Source organism: Pogona vitticeps, chromosome 4, assembly GCF_051106095.1.
Source record: "Pogona vitticeps strain Pit_001003342236 chromosome 4, PviZW2.1, whole genome shotgun sequence".
Classification (NCBI taxonomy): Eukaryota; Metazoa; Chordata; class Lepidosauria; order Squamata; family Agamidae; genus Pogona; species Pogona vitticeps.
This window is the reverse complement of record NC_135786.1, coordinates 230365959-230389026: the sequence shown is the minus strand read 5'-3', so window position 1 is coordinate 230389026 and position 23068 is coordinate 230365959. Positions and strand designations below refer to the sequence as shown.

The window sequence follows — 23068 nt, the reverse complement described above, 5'->3', positions numbered from 1 at the left end:
TTTTTATGTTGCCACCCAGAAGAGTGAAGATATATACAGTGCTTTGCCAATGTATCATGCTACATTCAAGAATGTGTTACAAACTGTCAAAGACAAAATCCACACATAGAGTAACTATGATTTTCCTCCTCATTTTCCAGGTTTTGAAAATCCTGGAGAAACTTCATGGTTGGAGAAAATGTTTCTTCAGAAAAAATCATACTCTATGGGCCAAATTCAGTGAAAACGTATGAGAGAAGGCCAGGGCTAGCATGATTCTCCCCTCCCCTCCTTGGCTTCTTCAATTTTTAGTGATGTCTAAAATGGGCTACTGTGTTCCTCTAATCCCACATTGTTTTATTGTTCTTGAATATGAAAACAGTGTCTCTGAAAGATGTTCTTAGCTAATCCTTAGAGGCGCATGATTTGCCATACCTTGGAAATGATGGTTTAAAATGCTTATGGGTGTCCTCTGGCATCTCGAGGAGAGAAAGGCACATTCCATTATTCATGTCATCATCTATGGAATATTGTTTCTGGGATGGCCTGCCTGATGCCACTAAACACTCACAAACCTTTGGGTCTCTACTAAATAAACCACTCACTCTCTGCTGTTTTTATACCCTTTGTGACCAACTGGAAGTGTACCAAGAGAAAAGGTTTAGGAACAATTTCTTTTGGCAGCATTAGCAAGCAGTCATACATAAAAGAATAAGAAGACAAGGATCTTCATGCTTTTCTTATTGATAATGGGTTGCCACGCTTGTATTTTATTCCTTTTCCTCTAACAGGTACATCTCAGTCCCAAAGGGGGGAGGGGTACAACTTAACATATAAACATAATCTACCAAGACAAACCTAGAGCATAAATAAAAAATGAATTGTCTCAGTCACTGAAAACAGAGGAACATTTACCCTAATGGAGCATTAACAGGGATAAAGATCAGTGACAGGCTAGACCGTCGGTCTCAATAACCATTACTACTGATATTACTGCTGCTGCTATTGTTACTATTACTACTGTCACTACTATTATTGTTATAATTTTGTTCATACCAAGTAAAGACGGGCATTTCTCCTCCAGTTTTGTCCTTCTTTCCGTTTTCACTGTTCCTGTGGATGGAAAAGGAATAAATGGAAGCTTAGCACAATATAGCTGGTAAGAGAGTATACAGACTCTGGGTTGCATCCAATCAGTCCATTAGCACCCACTTACATATATTGATCTTAAGGGTTCCTTTAGAAAAAACATGACTGACACCTAGATTTGCGGTTCTGCAATTGGGCGGATGCTTTTCATTTATGGAAGGCCTGACAATCCAGCAAAGGAGCACTCTGACAGATGGCAGGGAAGTGATTTTTTTTTTTTTTAAATGTATTCTAAATCACCTTTGTTCTGGAGAGTCTGCCAACCAAGGGGACAACTAACCAAGACAGTTCTCCTACATTCACTGTAGGGTCTTATGAGCCGAGTTCTACTCACAGGTTGTATAGATCCACATATATGTGGAATAAGATTAACATCCCAACCCAATGGTCTAAATGGGTTCCGGTATGTACATGAAGCCAGATTTCCAATAATTTCCTTACTGGGAGGTAATTCTCTGTGCTTCATACGTGCATGCATCAGATGTCCCAGCACTGATTGACTACAAAATCCATTCCCCATGGACTGAGTACCTAGTAAGTACTGTAACAAGGCCTTAATCTTATGAAGTTGTCAACCTCAGCTCCTTGATCAGATTATCTATTTCAAGCATCTGCTTCTGAAAAAAAAAACACCTCTCCTTTATATAGCTCACAGAAATGCATTCTACCCTTCAGAGCCTAGTTCTGAAACTAGGTTGGTTTGACAGCATTATCTCAAGAAATCTGCAAATCTCTTGTGGCCTTCCAAGTACTTTTGTACGGCTTACTACACAAACGTAACCTTTCAACACACCCAGAAATACATCACTCAAGAGGGGAGAAGAAAGATCCTAGATTTCATATTTATGCATCAAACAGGGAAGGATATGAAAGAAAGAAAAAAGTGTATATAAGCTCAAGCTCCTTTTTTTTTAATTAAAGGAGTACGTGAAATATGTCTGCTGTGTTTTAAATCTAAGCTGCCGGGGAGCTATTAGCTAGAGAATGATTAATAAATAAAATTTTGAAACAGGAGTAAAAAGTATGAAGAAGAAAATAGGAAAAGGAAAGAAAGGTATGGATATTCACTATGTTAATTAAACATGTCAGATTCTATCATCCTGTAATTACCTCATTCAAATTAGCTATGATTCCCATATATGATGACAATCAATTCTGGACGTGCTTCTCAGCACTGAAAATGCTGATGGAAATCAGTGAAGTACAATATTCTGCCCAGGAGGAAATATGGAAAAGGTGCTGGGGAGACGACAAAAACGCCCAGACACCCAAGAGCTGAATCCTGCAAACCAGCATTACAGCCAAACTATAGTTTTATACCTTTTCCAAATTCTTTTGCCAAAGTAGAGGTCTAACTGCACTGCCAAGGAAAACATGCTTTACCTTTAACAGATCTCTTTTCAAAACAATAACTTAGTTTTTGTGTATTGCTGTTGTTTTTGGAAAAAGTACTGATTTTTCCTTGAAATCTTGGCATGTATTCTTTATTGGCCATCATCATGCTTGTGTTTGGCAGAGGATGGGTATGACTTGATTAACACTAACAAAGGGCAAGATCTAAGAGGGCTTCAACAACATTACTGCCAAAGACTGCTGGTATTACTAAACAGTGCCCTGGGTAACTACTTGGAAACAAGAAGTGGGACGACCACAATTGTGATTTAAAATTAAGATAGGGATTCTTTTCATACGTAAGCAGCAGCAAGCATGAGCTTTTTCACCAAGTACACTCTGCTTCCTGATGTGTGTAGCTGAATGATACAGGTTTATAAACAGATGTTTGTCACATTCATGTATCTCTAGGTGTCAGTTCTGGATGCAGAATACAGAAATGCAGTTGTAGAAGAGGTAGTTGTGTTGGTCTGTGCAAGCATTATAGGTGAAAACAAAATAAAAACAAAAAGTAAAAAAATCCCACAAAAATTAAAGACTAACTTTTATATTTTTTTAATGTGAGCTTTCATGGACAAGTCCACTTCAACAGTGGAAAATATTTATACAGGGCATCTAAGTATACATATCAAAATACAGAGACTGTGGTTGGTTGGTAAGAAAGTCAATGGGTGTTAAACAATGTGATGATAGTGTCTTTGATATGCAGGCCTTTCATAGAAGCTTCTGCTGTAAAGAATGCGAGAACCTCTGTCATAAATTAACATGTTATATCTCCTTCTCTTACTGTCTGATGAAGTTGACTTGTCCATGAAATCTCACATTATGAAATATAAAAGTTAAGTCTTTATGGTGCCACTTTTTGGTCTTTTTTTAACTTTTTATTTTGCTTTCACCTATAGAAACTGGCCTATTGTGTTCTGCATGGCTCAAATGTATTTGAAATATTCTCAGAAGGCGCTGACAAATTTTACCTGATGCCACGGGGGCTACTTTGCCATCAGTTAATACTTTTGAAGAATGATACAGCATCATACGGTTATCATCCTTCTCTTTACTGATGTATCCACTACGGAAAGCAGTCTCCGCAGTTAACAATGCTGGAACATCCAGGTTACAGCTTAGGTCAAGAGGGAAACACAGTCCACGCTTCTCAAGTGACACGTGAGCAACACTGGGAACTATATAAAAGAAAGAACACAGTATTAACAACACACAAGCAATGTGATCCTTTGGGCTGTCAAATTACACACCTAAAGTGGCATAAGTCTTGTGTGTTAACACAGATCTTGTTAGGTGGGTAATGTCCTTGCAAAGATTTTAGTTTAAATATTTGGATTCTCTCTGGTTCTTTATTTAGACGGGAATACATTACCCTCCAGTAATGCTTGCAGTTGGTTTGGGACATTGATGGAGAACATTTTTCCATCAGTGACTGGAGAGGGAGAAGGAACTTTGTCTAGAGTATCATGAGGCAATGAGCCAATCACTAAGCACTGAAATCTTCGTCTCCGCTTGCTATTTTTGAAGGGTCTAAGAGTACTCATGGACTTTGATGGACTTAGAGACCTTGCAATGTTCATGAAGTAGACAAGGGTCACTGTCTTATTCTAATACTTCTAAGACAGTCTTAAGACAATTGCCATAAATGTTTCTCATCTAGCATCATTATGGCATCATTCTTTAAAGAATCCTCATCAGACTAGAGGAGGAGAAAATAGGTGTATTTAAGGGATGGGTAAAACCTGTCAATTTTAGTTTGTCTAAGTTTCTCCTTCTAATCTGACATTTTGAATGTCCAGAACTTTTAAGAATTTAGTTTTAAAAAACTTGTCTTCTGACACATGCATTTTTGTACACATATTTGCCCAATAGACACATTTTTTGCAAGCAACTGTCCTAATAATATATTTTAATATTAGTTTTACAAATATATGAAGTTTTATGTAAATCTCTGTGTATTGCATGCATTTTTGTGCACATTTTGGAGAACTCCACAGCGAACTTTCAGTTTGCTATATAAGTTTAAAAATGCAACAGAAAGTAAGCTTACACTGAAATCAGGCTTGGCTGAATTTCAGCTCCATCGATAACCCGTCAGCACATATACACAGATTTGCAATGCTTTTAACAGTGTGAGAGATTATCAAAGTGTATCAGATCCAGGCTAACTCACACTTTAGCTCGACTGAAGTCAATGGGATTAATCATGACTAGGTTATTGTATTGATTTCTGTGAGACTAAAAGATAACTAGATGGAATTGGATTCGAGCTATTATAATTCGTAATACTTTAACGTAACATTAATAACCAAACCATTCTAACCTAATCATATTATGGATTAGCACTGGAGCCTTAGAATGCTGTCCCTCTGCCTCAGAGAGCTCTATAACAACGTAGTATTTGATGGTCTCTGCACGTTTTTAAACAGTCTTACATTACATGTATAGGGGAACAAATGTCGGGATTTACCTGCATGGCTATTGTCAGGGAGGTTCCATGGTGCAGGAAATATCATGTAACACTTACCCACCCTTCAGTCTAATTCTGCGATTTGTCAGTGATGGTTGGAGGCAGTTGTGATTGAGACTACAGGGCAACCAATTCACCCATCCCCTAAATCTTTTGAAATCTCACTAATTTCAAATGGGAGAGACTCAAGTTCAGATAAAACTCTCCCATGGAAAACAAAAGAATGTCAATATTTTAGGAAGACTACATGTAATGTGATTTATTTCCATGTGCTGGCATCATGGAAACATTTGAATGAAGACACTAATTGTAACAGCTGGAAGTAGTATTGATGTATAATATTCTCTTGATGCCAAACAACCCCCAAAAAACAAAAATTGAGGAGGGAAGAAAGATTTTTTTCCAAATAGTCCCTTTATCTATAAAAGGTGGGAACCATCTTAGCAAATGTAGGACAATAACTGTAGGCTAAAAAGGTTCTTCATTACACTGCTAAGTCTTCGTTTTAAAAAGGCATAAATCATCCTCAGTGAAAGTTACTTACCGACATCATGTGCTATTGCAACAAGTGTGGACGGTAACATTTAATGAGGGAAGATTTCAAAGGAAACATTTTAGTGCAACTAGAAACAACACTGCATTGAGTTCAGCTGCTTCTTCCTTTCCTTTTCTGTTTAATTAAAAAATACTGATGGAACAATCCAGCCAAACCTAGATTTAAGTCCCTTTGAAATCAATGGAACTTGTAAGTACTTAGCTAAGGTTGGACCGTACCCTAAAATTACCTTCCACCAAATGTCAACTGTAGGTAAACGAAGCAGAACTATGAATCAGCACTTTTCATTCTTCATCTTTCCGGGAATGAAACAAATTATCTAGGGTTAGCACTCAACAGAAACTCATACTCTTAATTTGTTGTTGACCAAGGAGGTTAAGCCTTCTACCATGGAAGTGTTAAGTGATGTGGTCTGAAGCATGATGGGAAACAGAGAACCTTATCCTCCTCCTCTCTTTCTAGGCCAAACAGGTTCACACCTCTTCTAAAATGGCAGGAAGTTCATTGATTGTAACATTCTTGGTGTTTTACACGTCTCCCAGACCTCAGCTAAGCCAGACTCCTTTGGGCCAGGACTGATTCATAGTACAAGAGAAGCAGCTACAGCAGCTGCATCATGTCAGCAGAATTTTTCAGGGATGGGACAAAAAGACACGTGAATGGCTCATCTTCTTGTTTTGAACACGCAGGTCCTCCTCCAAGTAAATCAGCTGCAGCCTTTGCTGTTCCAGGTTGGAAAAGGAAGTTGGCTCTTGTTGTGGATTTTCCTCCACACAATGGTAATATCTATACTGTACTTTCATTCAACATACTGAATAGGAACGGCTATTTCAGTCTTGTGAAGAGATAGTCCCCCTGGGACAATTTTTTTTAAAAAAAAAGCCTTAAGGAGATCAGAAGGAAAAGCTTGGCAAATTGGAAGAAAACCTGGTTGGTTTTTACTTTCCTCCTCCTTTCAGATGGTCAATGCAGAGCAAATGGGTAACACAGATGATATCTGTAGGCCAATATGCAGCTCATACATTACTTGTGTTTCAATTTCTTTCTTTTTTAACCCCAGCTAGTTAGAAACAAGCCACATCAAATGCAACAAAAACACCCCCCCAATGATTATTTCCCAATATGACTGTAATAAGTAATTATGGTATGTTTTAAAATGGCTGTGCTCACTAGTTTTATTTATCACAGAAGAAGGAAGCTGGGAGACCAGGGTCAAATCCTCCACTTGTATTAACTCTGGGGAAATTGGTGATTTAAGGGGCTTTATACACCCTGCAGAATCTCCAGATTCTTGTTTGCATTTCTTGCTGCGAGACTTTCCTGAAGACAAAGTTGAGGGCAACAGTGCCGATTTCTGAATGTTGGCAGAACTGCTAATATCAGCTTCATTTTTTTTCTGACTTTGAGGCTTAGGTGATATCTCCTGAATAAATAATAAGAAATTGATACTTTTATTGCAGTTTCTTCATTGCAGCTCTTGTATTCTACTTTTGATTTTTTTTTTTAAAAAAATAACTTCAGTATTTTAACACAACAGTACATTTTCAAAACAAATTCATAATGTTAAAAGCCAAGAAGATCAACACTTAAAAAAGGGACTCAGCCAAAGACCGCCATGTCAATCCAGCAATCTCATCCTGTCTGCCAGTGCTCTGATGCATCTCTGATGCATCTTCTTTATTCTTGAACACAATCTCTGTTTCAGTAATGAAAACCTCATCTGCACAGGCTTTTCCCCCCTAACTGAGACTGGCTCACCCCTTCTGGAAAAATGATTTCTGGATTGGGATGCAAGGCCTTGGACATCTCTTCAGTTCTCATAAATTGAACACAATCATTCGTCTGATCAATTTTCTCTTCACCAGATTTTGTCGTATTTCTACACAGTCTTTTGAAAGGACTTCCCCATCAGACATGTTCAAATTAAGTTTTGGTTTGTTCTAAGTATTCAAGGGAACAAGTATTCTACTTCCACAGATTCAGGACCTCAAATCTTAAAATCAAATGAATGTGTGGCAGCAATATCTTACAATTGCTTACAAATTTACTTTAGTTTGAATACAAGACCTGAAGAGGCTGGCAGTGTCCCTTTGATTTTTAAAACCAACAATGATTAAACTGGCCCATTGATTCTTTAACATAGGATACCGATGTCACCACATGTCTTTATGTTAGGATGGCACAGGTGCTCAAACCGTTACTTAAATTGTTAGCTGGGGGAAAAAGAAACAGAACAGAAACACCCCACCAGTGCAATAGTAGTAATAACAACCAGACTGTGCCTGGCGGTAATAATAATAATAATAATAATAATAATAATAATAATAATAATAATAATAATAATAATAATAATAATAATAATAATAATAATAATAATAATAATAATAATAATAATAATAATAATAATAATAATAAAAAAATACGCTGAAAGTTAGAAAAATCAAAACACACTGCATTTTCTAAAATGTGATTGGTCTACACAATATTTGTACAACGAACATGATGGATCAACTGAGTGAAAACAAAGCTTACATATCTTCATAACTTAAAATGCTGTTCCATTTAGTGCCCAAGGTCTTTGTCTCAATAAATTCCTTTGTTAAATCACAATTTTTATCTGCTTGTTTTCAAAAACCTGACCACCACAAAAGAACCACATTCACAATCTGACCATATTGGCTGTTTTTTTCATAACCTCTGTATGCAAGGAATATATTTTGAGTGCTGATCATTAGAGCTCTCTGTTTTGTGCTGCCAAGCATCCCTAGAAACACACAAGAAGAAGACAACTTCTCCCCCAAGTCATTTTAGCTTCCCACCCTCTCTGCACCCCCAAAGTACACACCCTATCCCTCCATAACAGAAACGGAACAACTTGCCCCACGTAAACAGGTCCACGTGATGAAAGCGCAGACAGATTAAAACTGAATTTGAATTAGGAAGCTAAGACAGCATAGGATAGAGCAGCACTTGGTACAACGCCCTGCAGATGCCCACTCATGCTCTAAGTCATACTTGGTGTTACAGTGGAAGGACGAGGTCAGATCCTGGTGGCATGAAACATTTCATTCCGTTGTTACCCCTTTACAGTCAGTGAACCAGTTAATCATGCATACTGAGCCCAATTAAATCATGTCAAACAAACAGATGAAGGCTTGTAAAATATATCTATGCTGATTAAGGAAATTAACCAGAAATTAATTAGAGTCGTAACGTGTAAATAAACGATTTTATTGTTCATCTTCACATGTGTGAAAGACATCACTACAGCAACCATTACTTTCAAAGTTACAAAATTATTTAAAACAAGATTTTAAAACTTGTTCTAATAAGGTGCTTAACCTCTTAACAAGGACAAAATTAAACATTAGAAAAAATCTTAATGAACGTTATTCATTCGTCTATGCAAACGTTGTTCCGAAGTAAATACAACATGGCCCAACCCTAATACAGTCAAATGGACTACTGCACCTGTATCAAGTAACCTGAGGGTTTAGATTTTTTTTTTGTAAAAAACCGCTGTACACCAGAAAGGGAGAAGAGAGGAATCAACAGCTTAACAGGACTGCTGGTTTGAATTAATCTTTCACATTATACTTTTAAAAAAAACTGTTTCTGTTATAAGCTGCAGACAACATGGTCATTATAAAGCTATTTCAACCTGGGATGGAATGAATGCCGGCTCTCCTCAAAAAACGGATTGTAATGTTGGAGTCAGCTCTCCCCTCAACCCTTACAGCACTAACCATAGTTTATCTACATATGTACTGAGGCCAACCATGACAAATGTTTACCTGGGTCGATTATAACCATGATTTGAAAATCCATATAAAACTGTAGTCAAAATCTTTAGTTTAAAAGGAAACAACCATTGATGTTTGCACGCATGTAATTAAAAAATATGGCTGATATTGGGAAGGCTGAAGATAGCTCTGTAGAGTTCATGTATCTGCATTAGCCTTCTGAGGTCTCATTGCTCAGCCATTGTTTCTTTCAACTAGGCTTTTATTTTATTGTATTAAATGGTAACTTCAGAATCTTCACTATGCTCAACAAATCAAAGTTCAAATTTGGTACCTAGATAACTCTTGGGGGGGGGGAGTCCACACAACTTAGCTACTGGCATAAAACATTTTGTAGACTGTCAATTGGTAATGTTGACAACAACCTGAAGAGAAGTGTTCCTAATGTTTTCCAACCTAAATAAAACAGCCAAGTTTAGTTTAAAAATTGCAGCAAGGTCTACATTGAGCTGCTTAGAGGAAACATGTCTGCAAAACTGACATCATTTCAGTGGCGACTCTGGAAAATTAAGGCTAGCGTTGCTATGTTTGCAGAAGTGTCATCAGGTTGTCAAATTCTACATCTTACTTTATTTTCGGTGTATGTACAGAAGCAGCACACTATACATGGGAACTGGCTGCAATACCCCACCACATTTCCTAGGGTGCAAGTTCACTGTGACGCCTCTAAAGACTAATTGTCTATGATGTACTGGCAGGCACGTTTGGTGAGAAATAGTCTGTTTGCTCCTTCTCTTTGTTCTTACATACTGTAGCCTTGTTCATGTAGCCTTAGAGTCAAATCTATACTACGTAAGGAAAAGGAACTTTGTCTATAGTGTAGGAGGGAGAATGATTTAAAGCCAGAGGTCTCACAAGCTGAACACTTTCTAGTACCTCTGATTTTATGACTTGAAATTAATCCTGACTGGTTGTTTTTAAGCTGCAACCTTTATCCTTAATATACAAAGAAGGGTGAAGGATGGAACGGCATATCACAAAGAGAGTGAGCAAACTTCAAATAAAATACTGTTATGCCCAGTTCCTCTGAACAACACACACACAGCCTCTATAATATATAGTTCAACTTAGTATACGCCTGGTGTCATTTGAAATGATGATGTTTTCCTGTTCGTGTTGTGGAGAGGGAGTAGGTGAAAGGACAAGGTATGGGGATCCAACCTATATGGAACTGGACCTTGTACTCAACAGATGAGCTGTGACTGACAACTGACCCTACCAGGAAGGACCACCATTGTTTTCTTTCTTCATGTCTAACTTTCTCTTCTTGTTAAGAAGAGAAGAAGTGGGTAGGAAGAAAGAAGAAAACAAAGGAGAAAGATGGGTAAGCAGATGGGCTACGGTTGTGAATATATTGGCCAAAATTCTACTAGCATAAATTTATGGCATGGAAGCCAAATGACATCACCATCCAGCGCCAGTAACATTTCATCTAAATTAACTGAAACTTCGTAACCCTTATCATCCAAGGCTCCCTTGGGGTCCTTGCCCTGAGGTGGCCTTTGGAGGCCTCGGCACAACGGTGGGGCCTCTAAGAGCCGAAGCCTGCCACTGGAGCGCTGCCAGCAGTCCTGATCACAGTGGCAGCAATCTGGCAGCATTTTTTTTTTACATAAATAAAGGTTTCCATCCCACCGTTGTGAGGCTTCCAAAGGCTTCCCCGAAGCACAAAGAAGCCTGGGGACCTGAAAGGAAGGACTGGATATATTTAATTAATTTAAATTAAATTTTACTGGCACTGTATGGTGACATCATCTGGCTTCCACTGGCACAAATGTATACAAGAGAATTTTGCCCACCGCAAGAGCTAGACGCTGCTTAGCATCTTCTGTTTTTTGTTAGGAGCCCTGCATTCTTTGAAGCATGCAGTTCTATCCTAAGAAGTTAGGCTGCATGGCAATATATAATTAAATGTTATTTAAAATTATTGTGGCAACACACTGACACCATGACGACTAAAAAACGGCCACTGGAGTCCAGTCTAAACTTACAACTGATTCCTAGTTTAGAGCCCAGGGATAGGCTGTAAAATCCCACTGGCCTCATCCAGACGTGGTTTTCACAGCCACCAACACAACATACAATGAAGACAAGAGTGCTTGTTGTAGGTTTTTCGGGCTCTTTGGCCATGTTCTGAAGGTTGTTCTTCCTAACATTTCAACAGTCTCTGCGGCTGGCATCGTCAGAGGACAGGAATCACAACTCTGTCTGTGCTCTGGTGCAGTTTTGTGGGATAGTTGAGTATATATAGCTGTGGGATCAGCTTTTGTCCTTTTCAGGAGATTGGGTGATTATGGTGATCTGCATGTTTTTTCTTGTGGGTGTACTGTTGTGATAAGGGGAAGAGATGATCTGTCACTGTGATTGATGGGTGTCATTAGCTGGTCTTTTGTGTGCAGTGATCAGCGGTCCTTGTGGCTGTGTAGAGTTCCTTGACCTTTTGCAGGCTGTATTTTTCAATTCTGGGAATAAGGCTTTCTTGAGGATTAGACTTTCTTCTTTTTTGTTGAAGCTCTGCTGGTTTTTGTGGATTTCAATGGCTTCCCTGTGCAGTCTAACATAATGATTGCTGGTGTTGTCCAGTACTTCAAAAGACCAGCTAACGACAACCATCAATCACAGTGACAGATCATCTCTCCCCTTTATCACAGCAATACACCCAACAACAACAAAAACAGCTGATCACCATAATCAGCTAATCTCCTGAAGAGGACAAAAGCTGATCCCACAGCTATAAATACTCAACTATCCCACAAAACTGCACCAGAGCACAGACAGACCTCTGACTCCTATCCTCTGAAGATGCTAGCCACAGAGAATGGAGAAACATTAGGAACAACAACCTTCAGAACACAGCTAAACAGCCCGAAAAACCTACAACAACCATCGGATCCTGGCCGTGAAAGCTTTCAAGAAGACAAGAGTACTGAAAACTGAGAAGAGAATCCAGTTCCTTTTCAGCTGGTTGGCAGTCAAACACCACAACAAAAGGGGTTAAAATGAGGTAAGGAGGAATTCACACAATCCCATGGCCCAGTTCCTAGGTTCAGTTGTAAGTCTGAATCAGGTATGCTAAAGCCACACATGACATAAGCAGTGTGGTATCAGAACCATCACAGGGCTAACGAGGGGAAAGAAAAGAGTAAGAATAATTATGCAGTTGCTTGTACAGAGGTTTTATTATGTGACACAGAGTGAGGGAGAGGTTTCAGAAAGGGTTGCTTTGAAAGGCTTTGATAGAAGAGATGCACTCTTCTTAAAAGGGGAAAGGTCTTTAAATATGTTGCTTCCTACAGACAACAAAAAGTCACACTAATACCAATGTTAAGACTCTGATCTGAATAAATGAATGTGTATTTAGCTGTAGGTTTCTTAGTTAGCCTTCAAGCAAAATTTGCTGGAATATCAAAAACAAAGCAAAACTGTGAGCCACTCATGCCTGAAAAATGCTAAACATGTTAAGGGCACAGTGACATGGTGGTTCCAGTGCATGCCAAGGTCCACATCCCTACAGCCGTGACATCACCCAATGGCTGTCTCCACCCATCCACACTAAGGGGGACTACTGCAAAGGTCTGCAGGTTTTATGGCAGAGGTCAGCATTATTATTTTTTTTAAAAAGAGCTTCCTTTTCACTTCCTGTTTAGTGCACAAGTTTTAAAACCAAATAGGAAGTTCCTGCTTTCCTCATGCAGTGAGCCTGCAATATGGCTTTTAGTTCACAGATTCTATATAGGCAAGGTAGTATGTCTACGTGTGAGAGTGTACCAGCATTTCTACCCAGGTCACGTCGGGGGAAATTATGGTGCTATCTGTTCTAGATGGTGAGTTGACTTTCCCTGGATTGACAGTAAAATGAGTTTTATCCCTAAGCAGGATACCCTGCAACTTCGTACATTGACACTGATAGCTGGCAAGGGCTCTTACCAGGCAGGGAACTGAAAGATGCAAGCATTTCCATTCCAAGCTAGAAGCTGGAGATCCCCTACCCAACATTCCTATTAATGACACTGGACCTGAGGCTTCCACCTTACATCATATATCGGGATACTTACTACTGGGTACTTGACAAAGAAGGGAGACATTATATTTTAGTACTGTAATTCCCAGAATACCCCAGCTGAGAGTATTCTGGGAGTTGTAGCCCCAAAAGTAACATTTCCCATCTCTGGGTTTGCCTTGGTACGCATGTTGCAAACATGTGAACAACAAAAATCAGATTATTATAAGAAGAAAAAAACGGAGAGAGAGTAGCTCATCTCACTCAAGTGTACACATGCTTATAATGTCATCATCAGCACATTTTCAGACATGGACTCAAGTCGCTTCCATGCGTCTCAACTGCAATGTCAGCAGCGCCTCCTAATATGGTTAATCTAGCCCTGTTATTAGTAGGCACAGTCATGCGCAAAATGTGAGGCAGGAGGAAATTCAACCCAACAGAGTAAGCTAGACAAAATATTGCCACCTCCACTTCAGATGTTGACTCAAATGAAAGTCCCTAAGATGTTTTTCATGTCTCATCTTTTCATATTTATTAAAACATATACATCCTAGCCAAAAAAAAAAAGGAGGAAAAATTATGGCTCATTGAACAGTTTCATAAAACACATACAAGTTTACAACACCAATTCTTACAACAGAAAGGAAACCTCTTACAAAAGAAGTTCTGCTAGATGTCAGAAACCCTGTGTCAGAACGCACAAACTAAATTTGTGTCAAGGGTCTACAGCCACCTGCGGGCACAATTTATCTCAATTGAAATGGTACCAGGAGACAGACACCTCCAAGCTGTTTTTTTCTTCAGGAAGGCTGCTCATGAAAATAAAGGTAGCCATGGTTTGGGGGGTTATCAAGCCGTCTCATCCTAAGCGCACACTAGAAAAGGCAAGCTCAAACATAACCGTTGAACCTGCTTCCACCGTAGACAGCATTAGGATCGCAAACTTATTTTTTCATTCAATCTGTTTGGGCAGAGGTGTAAATGTACAAATCATTCTTTTGTCTGCTATTACTTTCTGTCTGGCAGGACAATGTTAGCATCACAGACCTGATATTTCCCATGGTACATTCCAGTAGGACCCTCGCAAAAGAATCAAACGCTACAGTTTCATACCTGCTCCAAGACTGGAGCTGCTTGTTTGCAGTCTTCCTTTTTTTCAGCACCATCAGCGCTTACAGCTTTGGATGCCAACAAACCTGGGAGGGGAAAAGGGAAACACAAACAGGATAGTGGAATGATTTTATTGTTCACACAATGCAAAGTATAACCTTGTAGATGGGTATGAGTAGAACCCAATTATGTGTTTCGCAGAAACACATGAACAAAAATAAAAGACCCAAAAGGGCAGCAAAGATTAACTATATTCCCAAAATAGAAGTTTCTTCCTCCTTGGCATTGGCCTGGTAGTATCCTCAGTGATGCTGATGGTTACCAGCAGCTAGGTATAGGTCTGATTAAAACTGGAACTGCCCCAGTCACATTTTTTGACTCGATTATGGCGAGCCTCTATGTTCATATATCGATAGTTAACATAATCATTTATGGTCCTGCAGTGCCAATTTCAGTCCATTCAGATTCTTGGAAAGCTGCTGATATTAGGATCCTCCACCCCCCACCCCCCCGCTCTGGCCAGTCCACTTATTGGTTGCCGCACGGCGCGTAGGCTGTTGTCATTCACCATGTGCTAGTTGTGGAAGTAGCTCAGCCAGCGCTTCTGTACCTCCCTGCCTAGCTAACCACTCCAGTGAGGAGGCAGGATAATGAGTCTCCCCACCCAGCTGCTGGGCAGTTGGCTGCACAGGGAGGTGGGGAAGTGCTTCCCGGATTGGCATGAGAAGAATGATGACAGCCTTGAATACTGGCGGTGCCCCTGCGAGACGAATACGAAAATCCCATGTCTACTTTTTACAAGCTGCTTGTAAAAGGTTTTGACAGTGCCCTATCAGATGCATTATCATATAGGCAAAGAACTGAAACACAACTGTGCACAGCACTTATAGCAGAAAGAGGATTGTGCAGAATGAACCGAAATAAAAATAGCCATCATGACAACTCTTAAATGAACACTTACCAGTGATCTTGTTAAGACGAGCCCTCTTTGCCTGAAAAGAATTGCCCAAGTTATTTTTCCTCTTGTGTGCTAATGCATTTTCTGCCTGGACAAAGGCAATCTTTGGGACATCCACTAGAGGGAATCCTAGATTAATAACAGAAAAAAGATGCATCCAGTAGTCAAAAATGTGTACAAAAACAAAGCACTTCACATTTTGTTAAATATTTATTACTATACATCAGCCTCCTCCAAAACAGTGCCTCTAAGTCTCAGATTGCAGCTTCCACTACCCCCAGTGAATATGGCTAACTGGTCATGCAATGGGAATGATAGGAGCTGCCGTCCAACAAATGAGGAGGGCCCCAGATCAAGGAAGGCTGCTACATGCTATAATGCCTTTTTCTTTCCTTGGCTGGCAACAATGTTCAAAACCATCATGGCAGAGTCATCTGACATTCATCTTGTGCCTTGGTGTAAAGGCTTTTCTTTAGCATGATTACATGGAATTAGCTCTTAAACCTCATACAATCTCAGCACTGGCGAGTGAGATTTGGAGTGACAGCAACAGACACTCAATCACAAGAACAACTGTGCTACCACTGCCTCTCTGCTCTCTTTTGAGCTATCCTCTGGCAAGGCCAGGACATCTCCTATCAAGAAGAACGATGCAAAAAATGCTACTTGACATCTCGAGGCCATGTGCCCGCACATGCTGCAAGCAAAAATTAAATGAAGAGGGCCACCTTATCCATATGAAAGGTGCACATGTTTTTATCATGCCTTAGGCCCTGTCTCTAGAATCCGTCTTCAGAGGCTAAATGGTTAATGAGTGAGGAAAAGACCTTTTCTGTGATATCAGCATATGCATGAAAAACCCTCCTATCACCTGTTCACCTGACTGTATCATTCACAGAATCACAGAACAATTGATTTGGAAGGGGCCTATAAGGCCAGAGTCCAACCCCCCACCCAATGCAGGAATCCAAATCAAAGGATACCTGCCAGGTGGTTATCTAAATTTCTCTCACTCTTAACTTCTTTGGAGTTAATGAGAATTCTATTCTCCAAGGCTTTAAGTGATTATTTATTTTAATCTACTGTCCTGGCTATTATTAATCTTTTTTAATACTTTAAATGCTGCTGCTTGGATTTCAGCCTGTCTGTCTGTTCATTTCCCTCCACCTCAGCAAACACACACCTCTCATGAATAGTTGTAGTTATTTTCTGGAATCTGCTTTAGCACTTTATATGGAAAGGTGTGACAAACAATGTCTTAAAATAAATAAAAGAAGGGGCTGGTTGATGGTGGGAGTGGCAACAACAAGCTATGCGGCCAGGGACTCAAGGCGGCCACTGTCACATGCCCTAAAGAAGAAGCCAGAGGCAATCCTGCCAAAATGCGCCCTTCACCACTCTCCTGCACCATAACATGTTCTTTTCCATTCTTCTGAACGGTCGTGGGACAATCATAAAAATATGAATGCAACTAATCTCAAACACCCAAAATAATACAGTTTCATGCCGTTCCAAGCTTTAAATGCAAGCTGGGTGATGCCTGATTCATGAAAAACAGAAGAAAGAATGTGTGTTTTTCATATTCAAAAGATGGCCACTTTATTCACTAAGGACAGACTCTGATGAAATACATTGCCTCTGATGTGATGTTCAGCAACATGTCATTTATTTTATCTTCAATTGTTATTTTACAAATATAGAGCACACATGTATGCACACACACATCCACTCTAGAAGATCACAGGTAGGTGTTAGTGCACGCCTTACACATGACAGACTGGGAAAGTATGAGAGTTTGCTTGTACCAAATGTCTCACTAGACGTTGGCTGTTCTTCCTTCTTCTGGACCTCCTGAACAATCGTGGACGTTGACGTCTCTTCCTTCTTTGAAGGTACTTTAAACCACTTTCTCTCCTCCTTGTCTTTATTGCTGTTTGCGCTGGTCCGTGGTTTAACTCCTGCTTTATTTTTGGCTGCTGCCACTGCTGCAGCTTTGACCAAAGCTATCCAGTCCTTTTGGGGAAGGAGGGAGAGAGAGAAACCAAGATCAAAAAGATAAAAGGAATAATGAACGGTGAACAAAAAGAAAGGTCCTGGAAGCAGATGCTTTCACAATATATATATATTTTGTATATTTTGAGTCACCTTCTGTCTTTCAGGCAAACTGGTACTTAAATATTAAAATTTAAAAGGTTTACACAAGTATGTACAAACACACAGCTGAATGAAACTCTTATGTCTATATAGCAACCTTCTTAGAAAAAACAGATACTGAGCAAACCCGAGTAACAGAGATTGTACTGATAAGAGTGAATAGTTTGTCTCTTTGGAAGTCACACATGTTAAAACTGCTTGCCATGCACAAATAGTCAGACTATTTGTCCATCTAATCTCTCAGCCTGAGATCTTTGCCAGAGCTCTCTATGAGCACGGATCCTTCACATCATTTGTAACCTAATACTTTTAAAGGGAGCTGCAGGGACTGAATTTATGTCTGATGCTTACTTTCAAAGAATGTTCTCTACTACATACAGTCTCTTTCTTATGCACACATCTAGCTTTTCTGTATCATAACCATGTCACTTAACCAACATACTTTCAATAATCTAGAATTAATATAGAAATAACTAATCATTACTTTCTTCTAGTTCTGTTAACTCTAAACACAGGTACCCAACCTGTGGGCTACGATCCCCACGGGGGTCAGAAAGTGTTTTCTAGGGGATTGCTGCAGTTTTCAGAGGGGAATACATCGCTCTTGGTTCACATGCCCCCTCCCACTGTAGGGCATGCAGGCCCCCCTGACTGCGAACAGTGGCAGTGGCGGCAGCTGCTTCTCAGCTCTGGTGGCTAGCTGATTGGCTTTGGCAGGGGACCGGAACAGGCAGGAGCAAGAGGCAGGAGCAAGAGGCAACAGAGGTTCAGAGGTGAGGAGGAAGCAGCAAGTTGGAGGGAGAGTAGGGAAAATGGTGGTAGAGGAGGAAAAGGCAGCGGCTGCCACTGCTGAATATATTTTGATCCTTCTGCATCTCAGCTGCACTGCCATCTTAGGGAGTATGGCTGAAGAAGAGGAGGGATATGAGTGGCTTTAAGAAACACTGCTGGATAAGTCAGTGGTTTACTTCTCTGGCTGCAGAGCCAGAGGTTGGAAGTTCAATTCCCCCCTGGGGCTCCTTGCCAGCGACTGGACTCCATGATCCATAGGGTCTTTTCCAGCTCTGCAGTTCAAAAGTTGTTGTTGTTATCATTATCATTATTATTATTATAATCATCATTATTATCAGAAAATGGTTGCCCAGACGCAAGTACAATGATCACATTAAATATTAGGTTAGATTTATATTCTGAAAAATCTATTTTAATGTTTTCCTTTGCCCATAAAAGGGATGTGGTGGCACTGCGGGCTAAACCACAGAAGCCTGTGCTGCAGGGTCAGAAGACCAAGCAGTCGTAAGATCGAATCCACACGACAGAGTGAGCGCCCGTCGCTTGGCCCAGCTCCCGCCAACCTAGCGGTTCGAAAGCATGTAAATGCAAGTAGATAAATAGGGACCACCTCGGTGGGAAGGTAACAGCGTTCCATGTCTAAGTCGCACTGGCCATGTGACCACGGAAGATTGTCTTCAGACAAACGCTGGCTCTATGGCTTGGAAACGGGGATGAGCACCACCCCCTTGAGTCGAACACAACTGGACAAAAATTGTCAAGGGGAACCTTAACCTTCGCCCATTAAAATGCCTTTTTATGCAAATGTGGTAAGGAGCCACAGGTTACATGGCTATTATAAAATGGGGTACAACTCAAAAAAAAAAGGTTGGAAAACACTGCTCTAACCTCTCCTTCCTTAGCTAAAGATAATGCATCATCAAGAAAGAGAGATGTAAACCATCTCACTTTTTTCTCTCATAAAATAGTAGTGTGGGATAGCTACAGTCTATTGCAACATCAAGTTCCAATCTCTATGGGGAAAAAAAATCCACAGCAGCTGCTGAAAGATGATTCTACCCCTTAGGTGGCCAACCACAACATTCAGATGTTTTGCAGCTGGATGAGCATAATGCATGGACATTCATGGATATGTTCAGGACACACATGTACCCTAGACACTTACAAAACCTGTCTGCACCAAGGTGAATGAACGTTTTACTATCTGCTTGTATGTGCTCTTCCAACACCACATGGAGGGCTTTCATCATTTTTCAGCCACCTCAGTAACATCAGCATTGCAACTAAAACACTGGATAAATAGAAAGGCAGACACACCAACAAGAAGTATTTCTGGAAACCCTTTTCTATTACATGAATCATGTACATTACTTACCGATTCAGGCGTTAAGACCTATATTGGCCACCTGCTCCTTTTAATCAGAGGCCAGCCAATCAAAGAGACTTCCTACCATTCTTTAAAAGACATCTAATTTACTGTATGTTGTTGCACTTTTACAGAGGCAGGCCACCCTCTGGATATCATAAAATAATGGAACTGGAAGAAGCCTATAAGGCCATTGAGTCCAATCCCTGATCAATACAGGAATCCAGATAAAAATATATCTGAAAGATGCTGACTCATTTTCTCTTGAATGCCTCTCGTGCTGGAGCACTCACCACCTCCCAGGGTTATTGGCTCCATTATCATACTGCTCCAACAGTTATGACATTTTTCCTAATATTCAACCGAAATCTGGCTTCCTGTAATTTGAGCTCAATATTATATGCCCTGCACTCTGGCATGACTGAGATCAGATCCTGCCCCTTCTCTATATGGCTATCTTGCACGTATTTGAAAAGTGCTTTAGTATCTTCCCTCAGTCATCGCTTCTCAAGGCTAAACATCCCCAGTTCTTTCAATCTTTCCTTATAGAGCTTGGTTTCCAATCCCCTGGATCATCCTTGTGGCCCTCCTCTGAACTTGCTCCAGTTTGTCTGTATCCTTCTTAAAGTGCAGTGTCTAGAACTGGTCACAGTACTCAAGATGAGGTCTAACCACAGTGGGAAATAGTACCTCTCAGGATTTCAGTACTATACTTCTGTTAATGTATGACAAAATAGCATTTCTCTTTTTTGCAGCTGTATCACACTGTTGGCTCCTATAAAGCTTGTGGTCTACAATAATTCCAAGATCCTTCTTACATGCAGTATTATTGAGCCAAGTATCCCCCATCTTATATCTATACCTTTGGTTTCTTTTTACTAGGTGTACAACTTTGCACTTATCCCTGTTAAATTTCATTCTGTTGTTTTCAGCCCAGTGCTTGAGCAATCAAGATTTTTTGAATTTTGCTTCCGTCTTCCAGGGTATACCTATTCCACTCAATTCTGTCATATGCAAAATGGATAAGCATTCTTCCAAATCATTAATAAAATGCTAAAGAGCATCAGCCCCAGAACTAATCTTTGTGGTACCCCATTTGCTACCTCCTTTCAGTTTGGGAAGGAGCCATCCACATGGCAGTTTTATCCAGCCCACACCTTGTTAGCTTGCTAATCAGAATATTAAGAGGTGCTCTGTCAAAAGCTTTGCTGAAGTCAAAATATATTACATCTACAGTACAGTATTCCCACTTACCAGGGAGGTTACCCGATCAAAAAACATGATATAAGATTGGTCTGGGAGGATTTGTTCTTGACAAATCCATGTTGGCTTCTAGGTTTTCAAGGTGCTTAGAGAGTAACCTTGCTTATAGTCTGCTCTAAAATTTTCCCTGGGATTGATGTCAGGCTGACTGGTCTGTAGTTCCCAGGTTCTTCCTTTTTTGCCCTTTTAGGGATGTTAGTCCTCCTCCTATCATCTGACACTTCTCCCATCCTCCACGATCTCAAGAAAACAACAGACAGTGGTTCTAAGAATTCTTCAGCCAGTTCCTTCAACACTCTTGGATGCAGTTCATCCAGCCCTGGAAATCTGAATTTGTTCAAAGTAATAAGGTATTTCTTGATTATTTGTTTATCAATTTCAAGTTGCAATCCTGTCCGCCCCACTTGTACTTCACATTTGCCAGGAGGGTCACAGACTGTCTTTTGGAAAAATATTAAAACACACACATTGATTCATACCGTTTCCCCGAAAATAAGACCTAACCTGAAAATAAATCCTAGTATGGTTTTTCAGGATGCTCATAATATAAGCCCTATCCCAAAAAGAAACCCCAGTTCAGTGAAAGCTTGCCCTCCGCCACTGTGCAGCATTGTGCAGCAACCAGAAGAAGATGACATGACTGCATCTGAATAAATGTAGATGGTCGTACATGAAAAAAGAAATCCTCTGAATTAAGCCCTAATGTGTTTTTTGGAGCAAAAATTAATATAAGACCCTGTCTTATTTTTGGGGAAACACAGTAGTAGGTGCAGTACAACACACATTTATTCCATCACCCATATCTACACAGATATACCTTTAAAAGCAATTCCTCAACCAAATAAAATACAGTTGAAAGCATCAGAACAAAACCAAAAAAAGCAAGTCAACTATTGAGACAGTAAGTGTCAGTTAAGGGGTGATTCAAAACTATTCTAAGTGTCAGGATTTTGGGACATAGAGATAAGAGTACTATGCATTTTGGGAAGTGTTTATTTCAAAAAATTAATTTAGAGCAGTAGCTCCCAAACTGGAGTCCTCAAATATTTTTGGACTGCAACTTCCAGAAGATGTGCTGGCAAGGGCTTCTCGGAGTTGCAGTCCAAGAACATCTGGGGACCTGAGGTTGGGAACCACTGTTTTAGAGGGCCAGCCTTATTTATTTATTTGTTTGTTTAATTTCTAAACCACATATCTGGCCAATGATCACTCTGGGTGGTGTACAACAGTAAAAACAATTATACAGCGTTCAATTAACATTATATAATAAAGCTAAAGTTAATTTAAAATCAGTTGGACGGCTGCAGGTGATAAACACTCACTGAAACAAAGCGTTTAGCGAGGGCATAATTTAAAGAGCCTGCTGAAATAAGAAATGCTTTAAAGATTGCTTGAGACTCTCCAGGTGAATTTCCGGCAGCAATTCATTCTAGAGCAGAGGAGCAACCACTGAGAAGGCCCAGTTCCTTGTTTTCTCCTTCCGGGCCTCCCTTTGGGTCACCATCCTCAGCCACACAGCCTGAGATGGCCAGGTAGGACAGGCAATCACCCTTGGAAGGAAGCGTTCTGTCATATACCAAGGTCCCAAACTGTTTAGGGACAAACCCATGGCAACATTCCACATGAGAAGAAACTTTAATCATCTTTGTATACATGCTGCCACACTACTCAGTGCCACAAAGTGTACCTGATAAGATTATGTCAGTTGCCCAAAACATAAATTTGCTAAAACATCATACAACAGAGATCTGGAAGTTGAGTCATGACAACCAGACTTCTTTCTTGTTAGATTGAAATGTTTCGTTACTCATCCAAGTAGCTCCTTCAGTCAGACTGAAGGAGCTACTTGGATGAATAGCGAAACATGTCAACCTAACAAGAAAGAAGTCCAGTTGCCATGACTCAAACTTCCAGATAACTTAACCTGGATGACTGAGAGTGTTCACAGATACATACAACAGAGAAGGGATCATTGGACTAGAAACTTTTTTTCATCATTGTTTTTCTTGGGGCTATTCTAAGCTGTCGTACTGGATGCCATTATAGGGAGCTACAGATCCCTGATAAATA

At 40.1% G+C, this 23068-nt stretch overlaps 1 protein-coding gene across 6 annotated transcripts in view; it reads right to left on the bottom strand.

Annotated features, from left to right (window-relative positions):
• Positions 1–23068, bottom strand: part of PHF20L1 (PHD finger protein 20 like 1) — a 61759-nt gene that overhangs the window by 15723 nt on the left and 22968 nt on the right. For 5 of the 6 annotated variants that reach the window (XM_020806418.3, XM_020806420.3, XM_078391659.1 and 2 more), the window contains 6 exons: positions 17229–17436; positions 15427–15552; positions 14469–14551; positions 6720–6972; positions 3495–3701; positions 1036–1092 (listed from right to left, as the gene is read on the bottom strand). In XM_020806418.3, the coding sequence (XP_020662077.3) occupies positions 1036–1092; positions 3495–3701; positions 6720–6972; positions 14469–14551; positions 15427–15552; positions 17229–17436 (934 nt within the window). Of the gene's footprint in view, positions 1–1035; positions 1093–3494; positions 3702–6719; positions 6973–13872; positions 14552–15426; positions 15553–17228; positions 17437–23068 lie in introns of those variants that run through there. The other variant, XM_020806422.3, reaches the window with a different exon arrangement.